At 48.8% G+C, this 18,065-nt stretch overlaps 1 protein-coding gene across 1 annotated transcript; it reads left to right on the top strand.

Annotated features, from left to right (window-relative positions):
• Positions 1–3,877: 3,877 nt before the first annotated feature.
• Positions 3,878–15,142, top strand: DIABLO (diablo IAP-binding mitochondrial protein). The gene is made up of 6 exons (XM_061571562.1): positions 3,878–3,980; positions 7,462–7,591; positions 10,061–10,192; positions 11,288–11,398; positions 11,719–11,815; positions 13,568–15,142. The coding sequence occupies exons 1-6, from the start codon at positions 3,925–3,927 to the stop codon at positions 13,822–13,824; spliced, it is 783 nt and encodes a 260-aa protein (XP_061427546.1). The 5' UTR covers positions 3,878–3,924; the 3' UTR covers positions 13,825–15,142.
• Positions 15,143–18,065: the final 2,923 nt, after the last annotated feature.

Genomic DNA, 18,065 nt, shown 5'->3' with positions numbered 1-18,065 from the left:
CGCCGGTGAGGGCGTGAGCACGGGGTGTGGGCAGAGCGGAGGAACTGGGGCAAGGGTCACGGAGGACCCCGTCTGGAGGCCCCTGGAACCTGCCGGCGGGTTCGAGAAGGAGGCGCGGTCAGGGTGGAGCCAGGCCGCGCTGCCGGGAGCATAAAAGGAGCCGAGAGCGGGGGGCTCGCGGCTGTCGGTGCTGGAAGTGGACTCGTCTCGTCGCCGCTAAACGTCTCCGCTAGATGTTGCGCTACGAAGGAGAGGAGTCGGCTATCTCAGTCAGCGCCGTCCGTGTTAGACGGCCGGTGTTGTGTACAGGCTGAGCTACTGTGGAGAGTGTGTGGACGAGACCGTGAATGGTGGTGAATAAAGAAGGTGCCTCCTACAAACCTTGTCTCCGAATCATTGACACTACACATTTATTGAACATTGTGGCAGTCTTTTGAAAGGGGGCCCTTTTCTCACAGTTGGGATGGGGGGGTCAGGTGGCAAAATATTTTACATTCGAGGCAAGTGGCTTACGGGTGGCAAGGAGTAGTATTGATTCGGGGGGGTTATTTCTGATATCGTGAGAAAGGATTTTTTTTAGAAAAGCCATTAAATATCCATGCTGATGCGTTGGGCGAGTGCAATGCTGCACTATATAGGCAACCACAGATGTTGGAGAGTGCGTGGAGGAGAGTGGAGTGAGATGAGAGGGGAGAGGCAGGAGAGTGCGTGGAGGGGAGTGGAGAGAGATGAGAGGGGAGAGGCAGGAGAGTGCGTGGAGGGGAGTGGAGTGAGATGAGAGGGGAGAGGCAGGAGAGTGCGTGGAGGGGAGTGGAGTGAGATGAGAGAGGCAGGAGAGTGCGTGGAGTGGAGTGAGATGAGAGGGGAGAGGCAGGAGAGTGCGTGGTTGGGAGTAGAGTGAGATGAGAGAGGTAGGAGAGTGAGTGGAGGGGAGTGGAGTGAGATGAGAGGGGAGAGGTAGGAGAGTGCGTGGAGGGGAGTAGAGTGAGATGAGAGGGGAGAGGCAGGAGAGTGCGTGGACAGGAATGGAGTGAGATGAGAGGGGAGAGGCAGGAGAGTGTGTGGAGGGGAGTGGAGTGAGATGAGAGGGGAGAGGCAGGAGAGTGCGTGGAGGGGAGTAGAGTGAGATGAGAGAAGAGAGGCAGGAGAGTGCGTGGAGGGGAGTGGAGTGAGATGAGAGGGGAGAGGTAGGAGAGTGCATGGAGGGGAGTAGAGTGAGATGAGAAGGGAGAGGCAGGAGAGTGCGTGGACAGGAATGGAGTGAGATGAGAGGGGAGAGGCAGGAGAGTGTGTGGAGGGGAGTGGAGTGAGATGAGAGGGGAGAGGCAGGAGAGTGCGTGGACAGGAATGGAGTGAGATGAGAGGGGAGAGGCAGGAGAGTGTGTGGAGGGGAGTGGAGTGAGATGAGAGGGGAGAGGCAGGAGAGTGCGTGGAGGGGAGTAGAGTGAGATGAGAGGGGAGAGGCAGGAGAGTGCGTGGACAGGAATGGAGTGAGATGAGAGGGGAGAGGCAGGAGAGTGTGTGGAGGGGAGTGGAGTGAGATGAGAGGGGAGAGGCAGGAGAGTGTGTGGAGGGGAGTAGAGTGAGCTGAGAGGGGAGAGGTAGGAGAGTGCGTGGAGGGGAGTGGAGTGAGATGAGAGGGGAGAGGGAGGAGAGAGCGTGGAGGGGAGTGGAGTGAGATGAGTGGGGAGAGGCAGGAGAGAGCATGGAGGGGAGTGGAGTGATATGAGAGGGGAGAGGCAGGAGAGTGTGTGGAGGGGAGTAGAGTGAGCTGAGAGGGGAGATGTAGGAGAGTGCGTGGAGGGGAGTGGAGTGAGATGAGAGGGGAGAGGGAGGAGAGAGCGTGGAGGGGAGTGGAGTGAGATGAGAGGTAGGAGAGTGCGTGGAGGGGGTAGAGTGAGATGAGAGGGGAGAGGCAGGAGAGTGTGTGGAGGGGAGTAGAGTGAGATGAGAGGGGAGAGGCAGGAGAGTGCGTGGAAGAAAGTAGAGTGAGATGAAAGGGGAGAGGCAGGAGAGTGCGTGGAGGGGAGTAGAGTGAGATGAGAGGGGAGAGGCAGGAGAGTGCGTGGAGGGGAGTGAAGTGAGATGGGAGGGGAGAGGTAGGAGAGTGCGTGGAGGGGAGTAGAGTGAGATGAGAGGTAGGAGAGTGCGTGGAGGGGAGTGGAGTGAGATGAGAGGGGAGAGGCAGGAGAGGGAGATGAGAGGTAGGAGAGTGCGTGTAAGGGAGTTGAGTGAGATGAGAGGGGGAGAGGCAGGAGAGTGTGTGGAGGGGAGTAGAGTGAGATGAGAGGGGAGAGGTAGGAGAGTGTGTGGAGGGGAGTGGAGTGAGATGAGAGGGGAGAGGTAGGAGAGTGCGTGGAGGGGAGTAGAGTGAGATGAGAGGTAGGAGAGTGCGTGGAGGGGAGTGGAGTGAGATGAGAGGGGAGAGGTAGGAGAGGGAGATGAGAGGTAGGAGAGTGCGTGTAAGGGAGTTGAGTGAGATGAGAGGGGGAGAGGCAGGAGAGTGTGTGGAGGGGAGTAGAGTGAGATGAGAGGGGAGAGGTAGGAGAGTGTGTGGAGGGGAGTGGAGTGAGATGAGAGGGGAGAGGCAGGAGAGTGCGTGGAGGGGGAGTAGAGTGAGATGAGAGGGGAGAGGCAGGAGAGTGCGTGGAGGGGAGTAGAGTGAGATGAAAGGGGAGAGGCAGGAGAGTGTGTGGAGGGGAGTAGAGTGAGATGAGAGGGGAGAGGCAGGAGAGTGCGTGGAGGGGAGTAGAGTGAGATGAAAGGGGAGAGGCAGGAGAGTGCGTGGAGGGGAGTAGAGTGAGATGAGAGGTAGGAGAGTGCGTGGAGGGGGTAGAGTGAGATGAAAGGGGAGAGGCAGGAGAGTGTGTGGAGGGGAGTAGAGTGAGATGAGAGGGGAGAGGCAGGAGAGTGCGTGGAGGGGAGTAGAGTGAGATGAAAGGGGAGAGGCAGGAGAGTGCGTGGAGGGGAGTAGAATGAGATGAGAGGTAGGAGAGTGCGTGGAGGTGAGTAGAGTGAGATGAGAGGGGAGAGGCAGGAGAGTGCGTGGAGGTGAGTAGAGTGAGATGAGAGGGGAGATGTAGGAGATTTCGTGGAGGGGAGTGGAGTGAGATGAGAGGGGAGAGGGAGGAGAGTGTGTGGAGGGGAGTGGAGTGAGATGAGAGGGGAGAGGCAGGAGAGTGCGTGGAGGGGAGTAGAGTGAGATGAGAGGGGAGAGGCAGGAGAGTGCGTGGAGGGGAGTAGAGTGAGATGAGAGGGAGAGGCAGGAGAGTGTGTGGAGGGGAGTAGAGTGAGATGAGAGGGGAGAGGTAGGAGAGTGTGTGGAGGGGAGTGGAGTGAGATGAGAGGGGAGAGGCAGGAGAGTGCGTGGAGGGGAGTGGAGTGAGATGAGAGGGGAGAGGTAGGAGAGTGTGTGGAGGGGAGTGGAGTGAGATGAGAGGGGAGAGGTAGGAGAGTGCGTGGAGGGGAGTGGAGTGAGATGAGAGGGGAGAGGTAGGAGAGTGCGTGGAGGGGAGTGGAGTGAGATGAGAGGGAGAGGTAGGAGAGTGTGTGGAGGGGAGTGGAGTGAGATGAGAGGGGAGAGGTAGGAGAGTGCGTGGAGGGGAGTAGAGTGAGATGAGAGGGGAGAGGCAGGAGAGTGCGTGGAGGGGAGTGAAGTGAGATGGGAGGGGAGAGGTAGGAGAGTGCGTGGAGGGGAGTAGAGTGAGATGAGAGGTAGGAGAGTGCGTGGAGGTGAGTAGAGTGAGATGAGAGGGGAGAGGTAGGAGAGTGCGTGGAGGGGGACGAGAGATGACGTCATCCTCTTGACGGCTCGGCGGGGCTCGTGACGTCAGCCCGCGAGTTGCACAAAGCGTGACGTCATGTCGTTTGAACCGAGACGCGCGAGTGCGTCACGCTGTGCGCGACTTCGTCACTGTGCTCGGCATGGCCTCCACACGAGGCCGCGAGGTGGCGACCGCTGCTCTGCGACTGCTCCGCTGGTGCGTGTGGGTAGCAGGAGGAGGAGGGGATGGCCTCATCATCACCACCACCACCACCTCGCCATCAGCAGCCACCACCTCGTCGTCGTCACACACACACGCGCCGGCACCGGTCACGCCTCGCCAGCAATACCACATGCACCACACAGAGGTCATCCTCATCGGCGACAAAGCCTCTCGCACACTGGCAGGGCAAGTGCTGTTCGCGAGCACCTATGAAGGCCGGGACGCGGCTGTGTGTGGCCAGCACCACGCCCGACCGCCTTTGTCTCCCCAGTGGCGATGTTTTCATGGCGCTGGGGTACTGCTTTTGAGGCTGAGACGACCTATGGGAGGGCCTAGGATCGGTTGAGATGAGAGCGTCACACTGATGTAGGCCGTGAGCGGGATTCGAACTCGGGTGGCCGGGTTCGCAGTGCAGTTCGCTACCCACGTCTACGTGGTCTCACTCCACTGCTGGACTGCTCACTTAATAAGTTATCCACACGTCCTCGTGTGAGCTGTACACACACACTCTTCTCTCATCGTTACTGTACGGTGGACTTTTTTCGCACCGTACGTAGCCAACCGTGCCAGTCGGAGGTTAACTTCATCTCACCCACGCCGTCAGCGCACGTGGCAACAAGTTGCACCTCGTCAAGTTGCACCTCGTCAAGTTGCACCTCGTCAAGTTACACCTCGTTAACTTAAACCTCAACAAGTTGCACCTCGTCAAGTTACACCTCGTTAACTTAAACCTCAACAAGTTACACCTTAACAACCATCTCAACTCGTCATCAGATTTATATAATCAACCACAATGCATCATCATCATCCATTACAAACGTTTGTAAACGCCTCATCAACGTACAGTCACATAAAAACAAACTCATCTATCTGCTGCATAACATCACGATCAATTAATGCGCATACTTACATCGCGTCATCAACATCACGTCATCAACACATCAACACCGCGTCATCAACACCTCGTCAACAACACCTCGTCATCAACATCACGTCATCAACATCACGTCATCAACATCACGTCATCAACATCACGTCATCTACACCTCGTCAACAACACCTCGTCATCAACATCACGTCATCAACACCTCGTCATCAACATCACGTCATCAACATCACGTCATCAACACATCAACACCGCGTCATCAACATCACGTCATCAACATCACGTCATCAACACCTCGTCATCAACATCATCAACACATCGTCACCTCGTCATCAACACCTCGTCATCAACACATCGTCATCACGTCATCAACACCTCGTCATCAACATCATCAACACATCGTCACCTCGTCATCGTCACCTCGTCATCAACACCTCGTCATCAACACCTCGTCATCAACACCTCGTCATCAACACCGCGTCATCAACACCTCGTCATCATCACCTCGTCATCAACATCACGTCATCAACACCTCGTCATCAACACATCGTCATCACGTCATCGTCACCTCGTCATCAACATCGCATCATCAACACCTCGTCATCAACACATCGTCATCACGTCATCACGTCATCGTCACCTCGTCATCAACATCGCATCATCAACACCGCGTCATCAACACATCGTCATCAACACCTCGTCATCAACACATCGTCATCAACACCTCGTCATCAACACATCGTCATCAACACCTCGTCATTAACATCACGTCATCAACACCTCGTCATCAACATCACGTCATCATCACCTCGTCATCAACATCACGTCATCATCACATCGTCATCAACATCACGTCATCAACACATCGTCATCAACACATCAACACCGCGTCATCATCACCTCGTCATCAACATCACGTCATCATCACCTCGTCATCAACATCACGTCATCAACACATCGTCATCAACATCACGTCATCACATCGTCATCAACACCTCGTCATCAACACATCAACACCTCGTCATCAACACATCGTCACCTCGTCAACACCTCGTCATCAACACCTCGTCATCAACACCTCGTCATCAACACCTCGTCATCAACACCTCGTCATCAACACCTCGTATTCAACACCATGTCATCAACACCTCGTCATCAACACATCGTCAACACCTCGTCATCAACACCTCGTCATCAACACCTCGTCATCAACACCTCGTCATCAACACATCGTCACCTCGTCAACACCTCGTCATCAACACCTCGTCATCAACACCATGTCATCAACACCTCGTCATCAACACATCGTCATCAACACCTCGTCATCAACACCTCGTCATCAACACCATGTCATCAACACCATGTCATCGTCAACACCTCGTCATCAACACCTCGTCATCAACACCATGTCATCGTCAACACCTCGTCATCAACACCTCGTCATCAACACATCGTCAACACCTCGTCATCAACACCTCGTCATCAACACCTCGTCATCAACACCTCGTCATCAACACCTCGTCATCAACACCATGTCATCAACACCTCGTCATCAACCGTCATCAACACATCGTCAACACCTCGTCATCAACACCTCGTCATCAACACATCGTCACCTCGTCAACACCTCGTCATCAACACCATGTCATCAACACCTCGTCATCAACACATCGTCACCTCGTCAACACCTCGTCATCAACACCTCGTCATCAACACCATGTCATCAACACCATGTCATCGTCAACACCTCGTCATCAACACCTCGTCATCAACACATCGTCACCTCGTCAACACCTCGTCATCAACACCTCGTCATCAACACCTCGTCATCAACACCTCGTCATCAACACCATGTCATCAACACCTCGTCATCAACACATCGTCACCTCGTCAACACCTCGTCATCAACACCTCGTCATCAACACCATGTCATCAACACCATGTCATCAACACCATGTCATCGTCAACACCTCGTCATCAACACCTCGTCATCAACAACTTACAACACGGAATCTGCACCTCATCGTATACACAATCGTCAAGTTGTCAGCCATCAACTACACGCGTGGTTACCTCGTTACTTACACCTCGTTACACACATTGCCGCCTCGACAACGGAACCCTAAACACTGCACACCTCATCAACTACAACACTGATCAACTACAACAACATTGATCAACAACACTGGATCAACACCAATAACATTGATCAACACCGACAACATTGATCAACACCAACAACATTGATCAACACCGACAACATTGATCAACACCAATAACATTGATCAACACCAATAACACACCGTGCGAATTTAAGGTGTATTGTTGTAACGTTCTTACCCCGTACCCCCACTAGACATCTGTGAGAAAAGAGCTTCATAGCTCATCTGATTCCTCCAGCATAAATTTTCTGTTTCTGCATGAAGCTGTATGCCATGACAAATATACTCTGCAGACCGTGTTGAAGTGGTCTGGCGCGAAGTGGCTGTGGACCATACGAAGTGAAGTCACGGGCCGGATGTGTGGCACGGGCCGTGTGTTCTCCACCCCTGTCCCAAAGCGTGACCTCTGCTCTTTGCTCAAACGTAGGTCCGTGCTGCTGCCGCCTCCCAAGCGCAGCAGCTTCCACGTCTGGGCACGCCGGCTGCTGGGACCTCGCCTGCTGGGGACCGCCGGAGCGCTGGCAGGAGCCTCCCTCTGTGCTGTACCAGTCTTCCCTGTATGACCCAACACACAGACACACACACACACGAGCCACCACGGTGTCTAAGCTAAGCTAAAAACTTAATCTTCTTGGTTCTTTCGGTAAAGTCACGTAGAAGGAAAATGATAAAATAATAAAAATAAAATATAATAAAATAATTCTCACGACGTTTCGGCCACAACGCAAGCAGCCGTCTTCAGGTGAAGACCGGGTCTGTCAAGGAGACCTGTTCTTCACCTGAAGACGGCTGCTTGCGTTGTGGCCGAAACGTCGTGAGAATTATTTTATTATGTTTTATTTTTTTATTTTATCATTTTCCTTCTGCGTGACTTTACCGAAAGAACCAAGAAGATGAATCCCTGCAGTCACGAAAGCTTTAAATCGAAATCTAAAAACTTAACTTTTATTTATTTTCACCAGGGAAGGCCCACTGAGCTATGAAACTGTTTTTCAGAAGTGACCCGGCCACAATTGGTAGCGCAACGAAGTGGCTTATCATGCAGAAGTTTATTGCACCCAATTACGATTTTAGATGTGGAGGGAAAAGCTGCAGGACCCTGATAAAAATCCACATGACCACGAGGAGAACATGCAAACTCCAAATATATAGGAGTTGGGATTGAACCCACGACCTCCTGTATACCAGGCGAGGTAGTTAACATCTTACCACCATGGCACCCAATAATGACGTGACGTGTTTGCCAGTGAGTTCACGATGGCTCTCTACGTGAATTTTATTGGTATTTTTTGATTTCCTTACGCACACAGTCCATTTCTTAAAATGGAATTGAACAAACACCTCAACACCCTTGTGAATGTCTTCAAGTTCATTGCAGAAATCCTTGATGACTGATCAGTGACATCGGTCACTCAGCTATGAACTTTTCAGGTTCTGAGGACAATGGGATTCATCATTCACGGCATTCCAATTATTTTTATTTCATTTAGTGCCATGTATTCATGTAACAATTATTTGAAAAATCAACAGTACAGATAAATTCGATGTCCATGCTAAAAGAGTATCCTGTTCAGGTACAGGATGAAACCATATACTTCCTTTAAAGTTTGCTTAATATATGCATTTAGCCCATACTGAAAAATATTGCAATCGAAAATAATCTACACATGATGGACAATATCCCATTCATCAGTTGGAATCAGGAGGCTATTCTAAATACAAATGTATCGTGTATTATTCCAGGAGGTAGTGACTGCTAAAACGAAATATTTAAAAAACGAAGGATTACTCATTTTATGTGATTTAAAAGTGCCATTTTTTATCTGACTAAGTTGATTAATTTCCCTCCTTAATGAAAACTCAGGTATTGCCTAGTTTGGTAGTAGGGTTGACATGAACTAACTAATACGTCAATTTTATTATGTACCTATCTATGTACATGTTCTGCTTCACAAATCATGCGTGCCACTGCACGTGTGGTGCATGTTCACGCATGGTGTGTGTGTGTGTCTCAGTGCAGGTAAGGTGATCTTCTGTTAACTTCGTAATTTCCTGACTGGTGTCAGCACGTTCGTACTCTATATATACTTGTGGGAATTGATCAAGCTTCTATGTAACATAAACACTGGGGAGACAAAGACAGCCAGGCGTGGTGCTGTGCACACCACCCCCTTGTGCGCCACAGAGACCTGAATAGGCGCTTGCTAAAAGCACTTGGCACAGCAGTCTACAAGGTTACGCGAGGGATCTTTGTCTTTTAGCATGTGTGTATTCATGTTTGGCATGTAATAATTCACTCCTGATTTATGGATGGTTATTTGTTTGCACGGTCTTGTTTGTATTGTCTGCCTTTTCTACCTTTGTTATGTGTGCCTAATGCTAAATTATGGGTCTTATTTGCAACATTTAACCCATATGTCATAAGCAAACAAATGTATTGGGCGATTCCATGTCAACTGAATCAGAGTTACCCACCTCAAGATTTTGCTTATATGTCACGTTGAGGCAGTGGCGTGGCCCAGTGGTTGACGTTCACCGCTTTTTGCAGAAATTCACAGTTGGAATCCAACAGGTGGCCCTGGTTAATATTGCAGGTGTATTAACCGGGAGATACTACAAGCCTTCTGCTTCACAGTGGATTAAAAGTGTAGGCTATTGTGTGCCGTTGTCATTGTCAAATGTTTTAATGTTATGGATTGCATATATAGCAACATGGGCCCCTATTGTGAAACTACTACAGACTACGATCGTCTGTGAACATAATGCTTTCGTGAAAGCATTCCACCATAAGAATGGTGCGAATACCAAATGTACAAAATTATTCAATTAAAAAAATGTGTGAAACCAGGACAAATATGTAAGCACAGTAATTCATATTTACTGAGATACCCTCTTCTCATAGGTCTGGGTCAAACACTTGAAATGCATCTCGTTTCAAAGTGATTTTTTGTCAATGGTATTCATAATGATGGCACATACTGTAATTGATTGTTACCTGTGTCATGAATGTGCGTGGCAACACACAGATCCCTGAGGCAAACTCTCTGAGTCAAGAGACGCTGCTCAAAAGGGCTGCCTCCCTGGCCACGGATGGAGCCACTGCCTTTCTCTCTCAGGCTGCGCTGGCCCTCTTGGATTCCCTCGACAGATACACGAAGGCACGTTGGCGTCGCAGCACTCGCAACACAACCGTTGGGCGGTGGTGATGTGGCCCAGCGGTGGCGCATTCGCCGCTTGTCATAGAGGCGGCGTGCCACGCTGGCGAGATGTTAACTACCTCGCCTGGTTCACAGGAGGTTTGTGGGTTCAGTTCTGACGCCTGTTGTATATTTGGAGTTTGCATGTTCTTGCCATGGTCACATGGATTTTTCTCCGGGTACTCCTGATTTTCCGTTGACATTAAGATTCAACATGCGTTTAGAGTAATTGGCCGCTGTAAATTTCCACATGATAAGCCACTTTGTTGAGCTATCAGTTGTGCCCAGGTCGCTTCTGAAAAGAGCTTCTGTATGTAGCTTAGTGGGCCTTACCTGGTAAAATAAAAAGTAGTTTAGTAGTTGGTTTACGGTTCAAATCTAGCGCCGCACCGATACTGTGGGTGTAGTAGCCATAGTATACTGCGTCACTCACCGTGGGCATTAAAGATCCCCTGGCGTCATTCACAAGAGTTGGCGTTGGGGTCCAAATTTGCCAAATTTGCCAAATTTTAAAATGATCCACAAATGATTCAATTTGGACGGTACACAGCAATATTTGCCCCTTACTCGCAAACCCATGCCCCGTGTCACTCTTGCAAAAAGACTGATCCCGGTCTCTCGGGTTCTGACCTTGTTAAACAAGTAAATGGGAAACATTCCAGCTTGTTACCATTTTTCAAGTGATTCAAAGTCGCATGCATAGCTGGCGTGGAGGTGCCATGTATAGTTTCCTGTTAGCATGTCAAATAATGGTTGTTGAGCACAAAACCCAGAACAACGAGTGGCTGGCAACAGAGAGCACTGACGAAGTGGTAATTAATAAGCGTGAGTGCATTTGCTTTCTTGCATTGAGCCAGGGACATTATAATTTTGGGAAAAGAGACGATGGGAGGGAATTCTAAAGTGGAGCAGTGTGAGGACAGAAGTGCAAAGAGAAGTGTTGTGACCTGCAGTGTGGTGCTTGTACGCACCATGGATTAGAAGAAACGTATGTACTTGCGTGTGCTTATCTCTGTGTGTGCTTATTTCTGTGTGTGTCATGTGTCTGGCGAGCAGGCCTTACACACGATGGGATCGCTTTCGCAGCAGTACGTGGACCTGATGGCCCAGCTCAGCTCGAAGGACGAGGAGTCCGTCTGGAACCTTATTGTTGAAGCTCGCGCAGACGTAATGATAATAACAACAATGCAATTCTTAACACACGCACTATTTCACAGGCATAATTACTCTGAGGCGTAGAGCCAGGCTCCGTGTCGCTCGGAAAGCCAGACAAGAGATGTGGGGCCTTTAAGTGTCTCGTAAATGTTTCATACTCACATTAAACTATCGATACACAGTCAAGGGTCAAAGTTACATATCATATTACCAAATGTGACCTTATCCAGCAGTAATCTTCTGCTTCTGGATATTTTTTCGAAGGAACATTTCACGACGTTGCTTCACGATGCACTACTGCCGTCGTGAAATCATCTGTTGTGATGCCGCAGGTCATCCGGCGGCAGGACGAGTGTCAGAAGATGGAGGAGACGTGGACTGCGGCGCTGTACCTCTCGAAAGGGGCGGCCGAAGCTGCCTTCAAAGCAGGTGCCCTCTGCTGCCACCCGCCCTCCGCACACTCCCCCCAACAACAACCGCCATTCGCCACTAAGTGGCGGTGACGTCACCACGGCGCTTGTGCCAGGCTATGTGGACGTTAAGGCCACGTGAAGCAGGAGGTCACGGGACACACCCTGCAGGCGCCATGGGTTCACTGACTGAGATGACGAAGTACTACGAAACTTTGTGGAAACGAATTCAACACTCTCCCCCATCACCTGCAGAGAAAAGAGGGGCTGTGGTGACTCAGATCTTGCATACGTCTCAAAAATCCCCCTGATGGACAATTTTATGCCGGTGGCCACATTAATAAGGTTTTCTTGTCTTCTTACCAAAGGGCCCTCTAGCCATCTGAGTCGACTTTCAGCTTATCCAAGATGGATACCAAGCACCATTCTTGCCTTCCTCCTCGTCTCTCCATATCTGACCCAATGCAGAATCAGAATATGTCTTTATCAATGGAGAAATCCAGTAAGCTATGAAGTTCTTTTTAACAGATGTCCAATATGGTTGGTTCAGAAAGTTACAAAAACAAACAATACAGACAACGATCGGAGTGCAAAGTTTCGGAAAAGAAAACAAATCACAAACATTTAATATGTAAGCAAGATCAAGTATATTGCATACAACTTGATTTGAAGCTTTCGTGACTGCAGGAATTACTCTTTGATTCTTTTGGTAAAGTCACGTAGAAAGAACAAATTAAATAATAGAATACGACGTTTCGATTACAACACAAGCAATCGTCATCAGGTAGAAAACAAACCTAGTGAACTTGGAAATACAATGCAATACAACACAGAGAGTCAGCTAACGTAACAGTCAGCACCTTACCTGGTTGATTACGTTCGTCCAAAGATTGCTAAATTTGAGAGAGAGACAAAACACAGACACGAAGACACACAGACAGACACACAAGCAGAGAGAGACTGTGTGTGTCTCTCTCTGTGTGTCTCTGTGTTGTCTCTCTCTGCTTGTGTGTCTGTCCGTGTGTCTCCGTGTCTGTGTTTTGTCTCTCTCTCAAATTTAGCAATCTTTGGAAGAACGTAATCAACCAGGTAAGGTGCTGACTATTACGTTAGCCAACTCTCTGTGTTGCATTGCATTATATTTCTAAGTTCACTAGGTTTGTTTTCTACCTGATGACGATTGCTTGTGTTGAAATCGAAACGTCATATTCTATATTGCATACGTACACCAATTCCCCAGCTTAAGCAAGTCAGCAAAACAACATCAAAGACAGTCGTAAAAAATGTCACGTTAAAATGTTACTATCGATACATGGCAAAGGATGAAAGTTACAAATCACACTTGCAAATGATTGTTGTATCCAGCACTAATCTTCTGCTTAAGGATGCATTTTGAAGGAAGATTTACAACGTTATTGGAGGAAACAAGGTTCCAAAACGTTGGTGCTGCAACGGCAAAAGCTTTATGCCCTTTTCATTTTCTTGCTCTAGGGATGGTTAAAAGGCAATTATATGGACGTCTTAGGCTTTTTGGGTTTGACAATGGGGTTAATGGATTGCCAAGTATCGCGCAGATTTGCCAATCCAGTTTTATGATCCCCTGAGATCCATCTCGCCATACTAATTTGTTGCACAACATCAACTGCGGCTTGTTTTTTATTTACTCTTTTAATATTCGAGCACATGGTACTGATGACAACCCTACGAGACCCTAGTCCCGGTGGGAAAACCTCATAAACTCTACAATTGCTCGTGTGTTTTTCTCTGCCAGGTGTGGAAACGGCGGCAAAAGTAGCACTCACTCACCTGCAGCTGCTGCAGGAGCAGTTGGAGGAGGCTCACGCCCAGGCCAGGGCGGCTGAGACGAAGGTCGCCAAGGTGCAAGTGGGGGAGATCCAGCGCACGGCATTGCTGGCAAAGCAGAGGGAGGCCGGCAGCAAGGGTTCCTCCTCCCCGCAAGCCAAATCCTCTCAGCTCGCGTACCTGCAGGAAGAGGAACTCCCCGAGCAGTACCTTCGTGAAGATTGAGCCAGAGGTAGCCCGGTGGCTTAGGGAGGCTAATGTTATGCACGTCAATATGTGTAGAGTCAGAGGTTAATATAGATTCTTTTTTTTCACAATTTAGGCGAATTATATGCAAATGACGAGGGGAGCGGTGGGGCAAGTGATCAGCGTGCTGCGCTGTGAACCCGAATAGCTTGAGTTTGTTTGCCGGCGATTGCTAACAGCCGTGGCGAGCGATATCTGAACCAGGCCTCGGCCTCCCCTTCACCAACCCACACTGATAAGCTTGGTGAAGGATGGTCAAGTAGGTGTGGGGAGGCCTCCATCCAGCAGTGGATTGACAAAGGGCTCCAAGTTGCATGCAAGCAACGGTCTAATGGAGGTAACGCTGCTGTATGAACGAGACAGGATAAATTAGAATTGTTACAAACAAGACCATAAAAATTTGATCAAATAATTGGAATTTGCTGTTCTTGCACCCCTGTATAATGACAATGAGTGAAATGGCTGTTGGGGTGAGATGTTTACATGCCAAGCTGATGCCGTGTTGGAGCGCTGAGCTCAGCACCGCTGAGATCTTGAGGTCAAGCCCAGGAGACGTAACCCCGTGATTAACCATGATGCTCAAATTTAGCGAGTTGAGTTTCAACCAATGACTGCACGTTCAAAGAACCCAAACTGTAAAATGTTAAATCTTGACTTAAAGCTTTTGTGGCTGCAGGAATTCATATTCTTGGGTCTTTCGGTAAAGCCACATAGATAGATCAAAAATAATAAAAATAGCTATCACGACGTTTCGATCGCAACACAAACAATCGTCATAAGGTGAGAAATATCCCGCGATATTTTTCACCTGATGACGATTGCTTGTGTTGCGATTGAAACGTGGTGATATTGTTATTTTTATCTGTAAAATGTTGTAATTATCTCAATTGTGGCATATTCACCTGTGTACTCAAACAGGAAATTGCAGTGGTGTGAATTTGTTTTTGGGCTTTACACAAAAATGTTGCTGCCCTAGGTAAAGCACCTGCTAAGTGCCAAGCCACCCCAGAGGGACACACCCTTGTAACGTGAGACACGAAGTCCAAATGATCATCGTGTTCCAAAAGTTTAACATTGCAGTTTGATAGTGTTTGTAAAGGAGTGGTATGATGTTGCTTTATGCTTAGCACCCGCTCCCCTCTCAGGTTTTGATACGCCGTTATTGTTTGACAAGTTACGAATGAAAATGTTACGAAATAATAATTAAAATGCCCGCAACTGTCGATTAGGATTTTTTTTGTTTATTCTGTTGGAGAAAAAAAAACAATAAACGAAGTTTTTCAGAGTTTTCTGTTAATATTTAGAACGTTCTGCTTTGCTGCGCTTATTTAAATTGAGTTGTCAATTTGTGAAAGACTCTTGGTCTCATTCGGCTCTTAACTACCTATGAGTGAATAATTTCAAGACATTGGTTTGATTGACATGCAACGGACACTCCAGGGCACGTAAAGTGTGTTCTGTCGTGTGCATAAAGAAAGCAATTGAAGTGACTTCAAGAGTAATTCTGTGGGTCATCCTATTGCAAGGTGGTACACTGGGACTTGCTACATGACATGATGCTGAAAACACAGTCGCAAACCAAAAGGGGAGAAAACTAAATGCACCGAGAGAGAAGACTGAACAAGGACCCACATCAAGGCAAACTTGTAGGTTTTCAAGGAAAAACACAACCCACAAATACGTGGTTCTTACCTTGCAGGCTACCTGAGCTGTCCAAAGCTGTCTTAACGAGTTGTAATACCCAGCGAATGCGAACATATAACTTTAAAGTGACTTTTGCATACCATAATAGCGCTCTAGTAGAATCACTGCATTGGTATTAAAAGCTAGGATGGTAATGCTGCAGTGATGTAACCAGAGCCTGCTTTCAGGAACGTGTGTGGCTGAAAGTCCCTTTTAAAGTGTTTTCTTCCCACTCGTGCTGAACAGCTTGGGGCCACAGCCTCGGTGTTTGTCTGTGAACTCTGAGTCAATGAAATCTCATGGAAAAGTCCCAGCTGCTGAGACGAATGTTATAGTCTACAACGCTCGGTAAACTACAGGTGTACAATGAATGTGAACTGTTGTCAAATAGCGTTATCACGGTGTTACGCATTCACTGTTGCGCTTAATGATTTACACGTTTCTTACGTTTGGATGAAAGAAAAATCTGAATATGCATTGCCACCGTGATCTCAAGATGTAAGTAATAGATTCATCTTCAACATTCCACTTGATTTCTTCTGAAAATCTGGCTGTGCCTGATGATGCTCGTTGTAATTGCTGATGAAAGGTCATACTCAGATTGTAAATGTTGTGGATTTCCTGCAACACACCGGTGCGCTGTACTAGTTATGAATTGGCGTATTTGCATGACAAACCTTACTGATTGGCAGTGTCGGGTGCTGGCGGGTTTAACGACACATTTACGCGATCTAACCTAAAAAAACCTGTTATGGATGATATTGGTCGCGAAAGCCTACGTGTTAAACAGATTTCTTCTCTTTGCAGAAACTGCATCAATGTCATGACAGGTGGATGACAGCTCCCACTCGCAACGATCAACTTCGTTTTGATGGAGCCATCCAACTCTACCGTGCCAGAATGTGCGCCGCTCGCGGATAAACCCGTGGTGCCCAAACCGTGACTCAGTCCACGTGTGGCTCCCAGTCAGTTCAAAGTGCAACTCGATAGATGGTCAAATCGTTTGTAACTTTGTGGTTTTAATTTTATCCGAAATAGAAAACTGCTTAAGTGGACGCGGCCCCGGGACATGAGCATTTCCACGGCGCTCCCACAGATTTTTTAAAATCCAAAATTCTCGGCCAACCAGCGCAAGTGACCACCGCACGGTGTAACTTGCGGTTATCTGCGGCTTGTGAATATTTCATTTTTATGGTTCGCAGCGTCATAAGGTTTGGCCACCCCCGATCTCTGCTTTAGCCATGACATGTGCCCACCTCTCCTGAGGGTGACAGGTTTAGCCTGAGCACCGCAACCACAGAAGAGCCATGTCACGGGTTTAAATGTTATTCATGTGCAGCGCACTTCAATGCCAACCAGCATTGAGAGAGCGTGTAGACCACAGAGCTGTGGTCTTAAGTGAAAGTCGTGTGGCCTGCTGCAGGATAGAGAAGTGTCTCGTTCATCTGCCTCTGGTGATCAGGTTAATGTTTGCTCCGTTGAAAAAGAATGATCAAAATAAAAATAATAAACGTAGAGTTTACATTCTGCCCCTAACACTGTGTAACATTTCCTCCACGCTTAAAAAGCCATACTTCTCATTTTTCTGATCACCACTCAAACCTTCTATCGCATTCCCTTGTTACAGCACCTGAAGCCAAAAAAAATAAGTTGCGTCGCTTGTGACATTGTGATCACATGGGTGTCGGTGTCGCCCAGGGGGCAATGCCCCTGCTGCTGTCCAAATAAACGCTCAAAATGTTTGCAACAAGCAAGTGCTGCAATTGTTGAGATCTGTTGGATGTTGTATAAATGTAATGGGAAGTCATTGCTTTTGCATGTTGTGTATTCACGTTGTACTTGTAGACAAATATCAGCAATCTCCAACTTGGCATCGGCAGCCTCCCAACACGTGCAGAGGTGAATCTGCTTACAAACGAGTCCGGTTCATCACCAGTCAATCTCCACCACGAGCCTCACCACTAGTCAACATCACTAGCCATGTCCACCACGAGTCACCCTCACTCCACCACAGTCAACCTCACTCCACCACAGTCAGCCTCACTCCACCACAGTCAACCTCACTCTACCACAGTCAGCCTCACTCCACCACAGTCAGCCTCACTCCACCACCACTAGTCAGCCTCACTCCACCACAGTCAGCCTCACTCCACCACCACTAGTCAACCTCACTCTACCACAGTCAGCCTCACTCCACCACAGTCAACCTCACTCCACCCCTCGTAGTCAACCTCACTCCACCACAGTCAGCCTCACTCCACCACAGTCAGCCTCACTCCACCACAGTCAACCTCACTCCACCCCTCGTAGTCAACCTCACTCCACCACAGTCAGCCTCACTCCACCACAGTCAGCCTCACTCCACCACAGTCAACCTCACTCCACCCCTCGTAGTCAACCTCACTCCACCACAGTCAACCTCCACAGTCAGCCTCCACCACCACTAGTCAACCTCACTCCACCCGTCGTAGTCAACCTCCGAACCACGTGAGACAGCCCCGCCCCTCCCCCCACGCCTCCCGCTCCCCTCGTGACCC

The sequence above is a fragment of the Lethenteron reissneri genome, chromosome 48 (genome assembly GCF_015708825.2).
Source record: "Lethenteron reissneri isolate LAM-NWPU_2019-01 chromosome 48, ASM1570882v1, whole genome shotgun sequence".
Taxonomy (NCBI): Eukaryota; Metazoa; Chordata; class Hyperoartia; order Petromyzontiformes; family Petromyzontidae; genus Lethenteron; species Lethenteron reissneri.
This window is presented reverse-complemented; position numbering and strand designations above follow the sequence as displayed.

Coding starts and splice junctions, on each gene's coding strand:
- DIABLO (XM_061571562.1), top strand. CDS start 3,925: ATGGCCTCCACACGAGGCCGCGAGGTGGCGACCGCTGCTCTGCGACTG. Junction 3,981..7,461: donor GCTCTGCGACTGCTCCGCTG/GTGCGTGTGGGT, acceptor GCTCAAACGTAG/GTCCGTGCTGCTGCCGCCTC. Junction 10,193..11,287: donor CCCTCGACAGATACACGAAG/GCACGTTGGCGT, acceptor TCTGGCGAGCAG/GCCTTACACACGATGGGATC.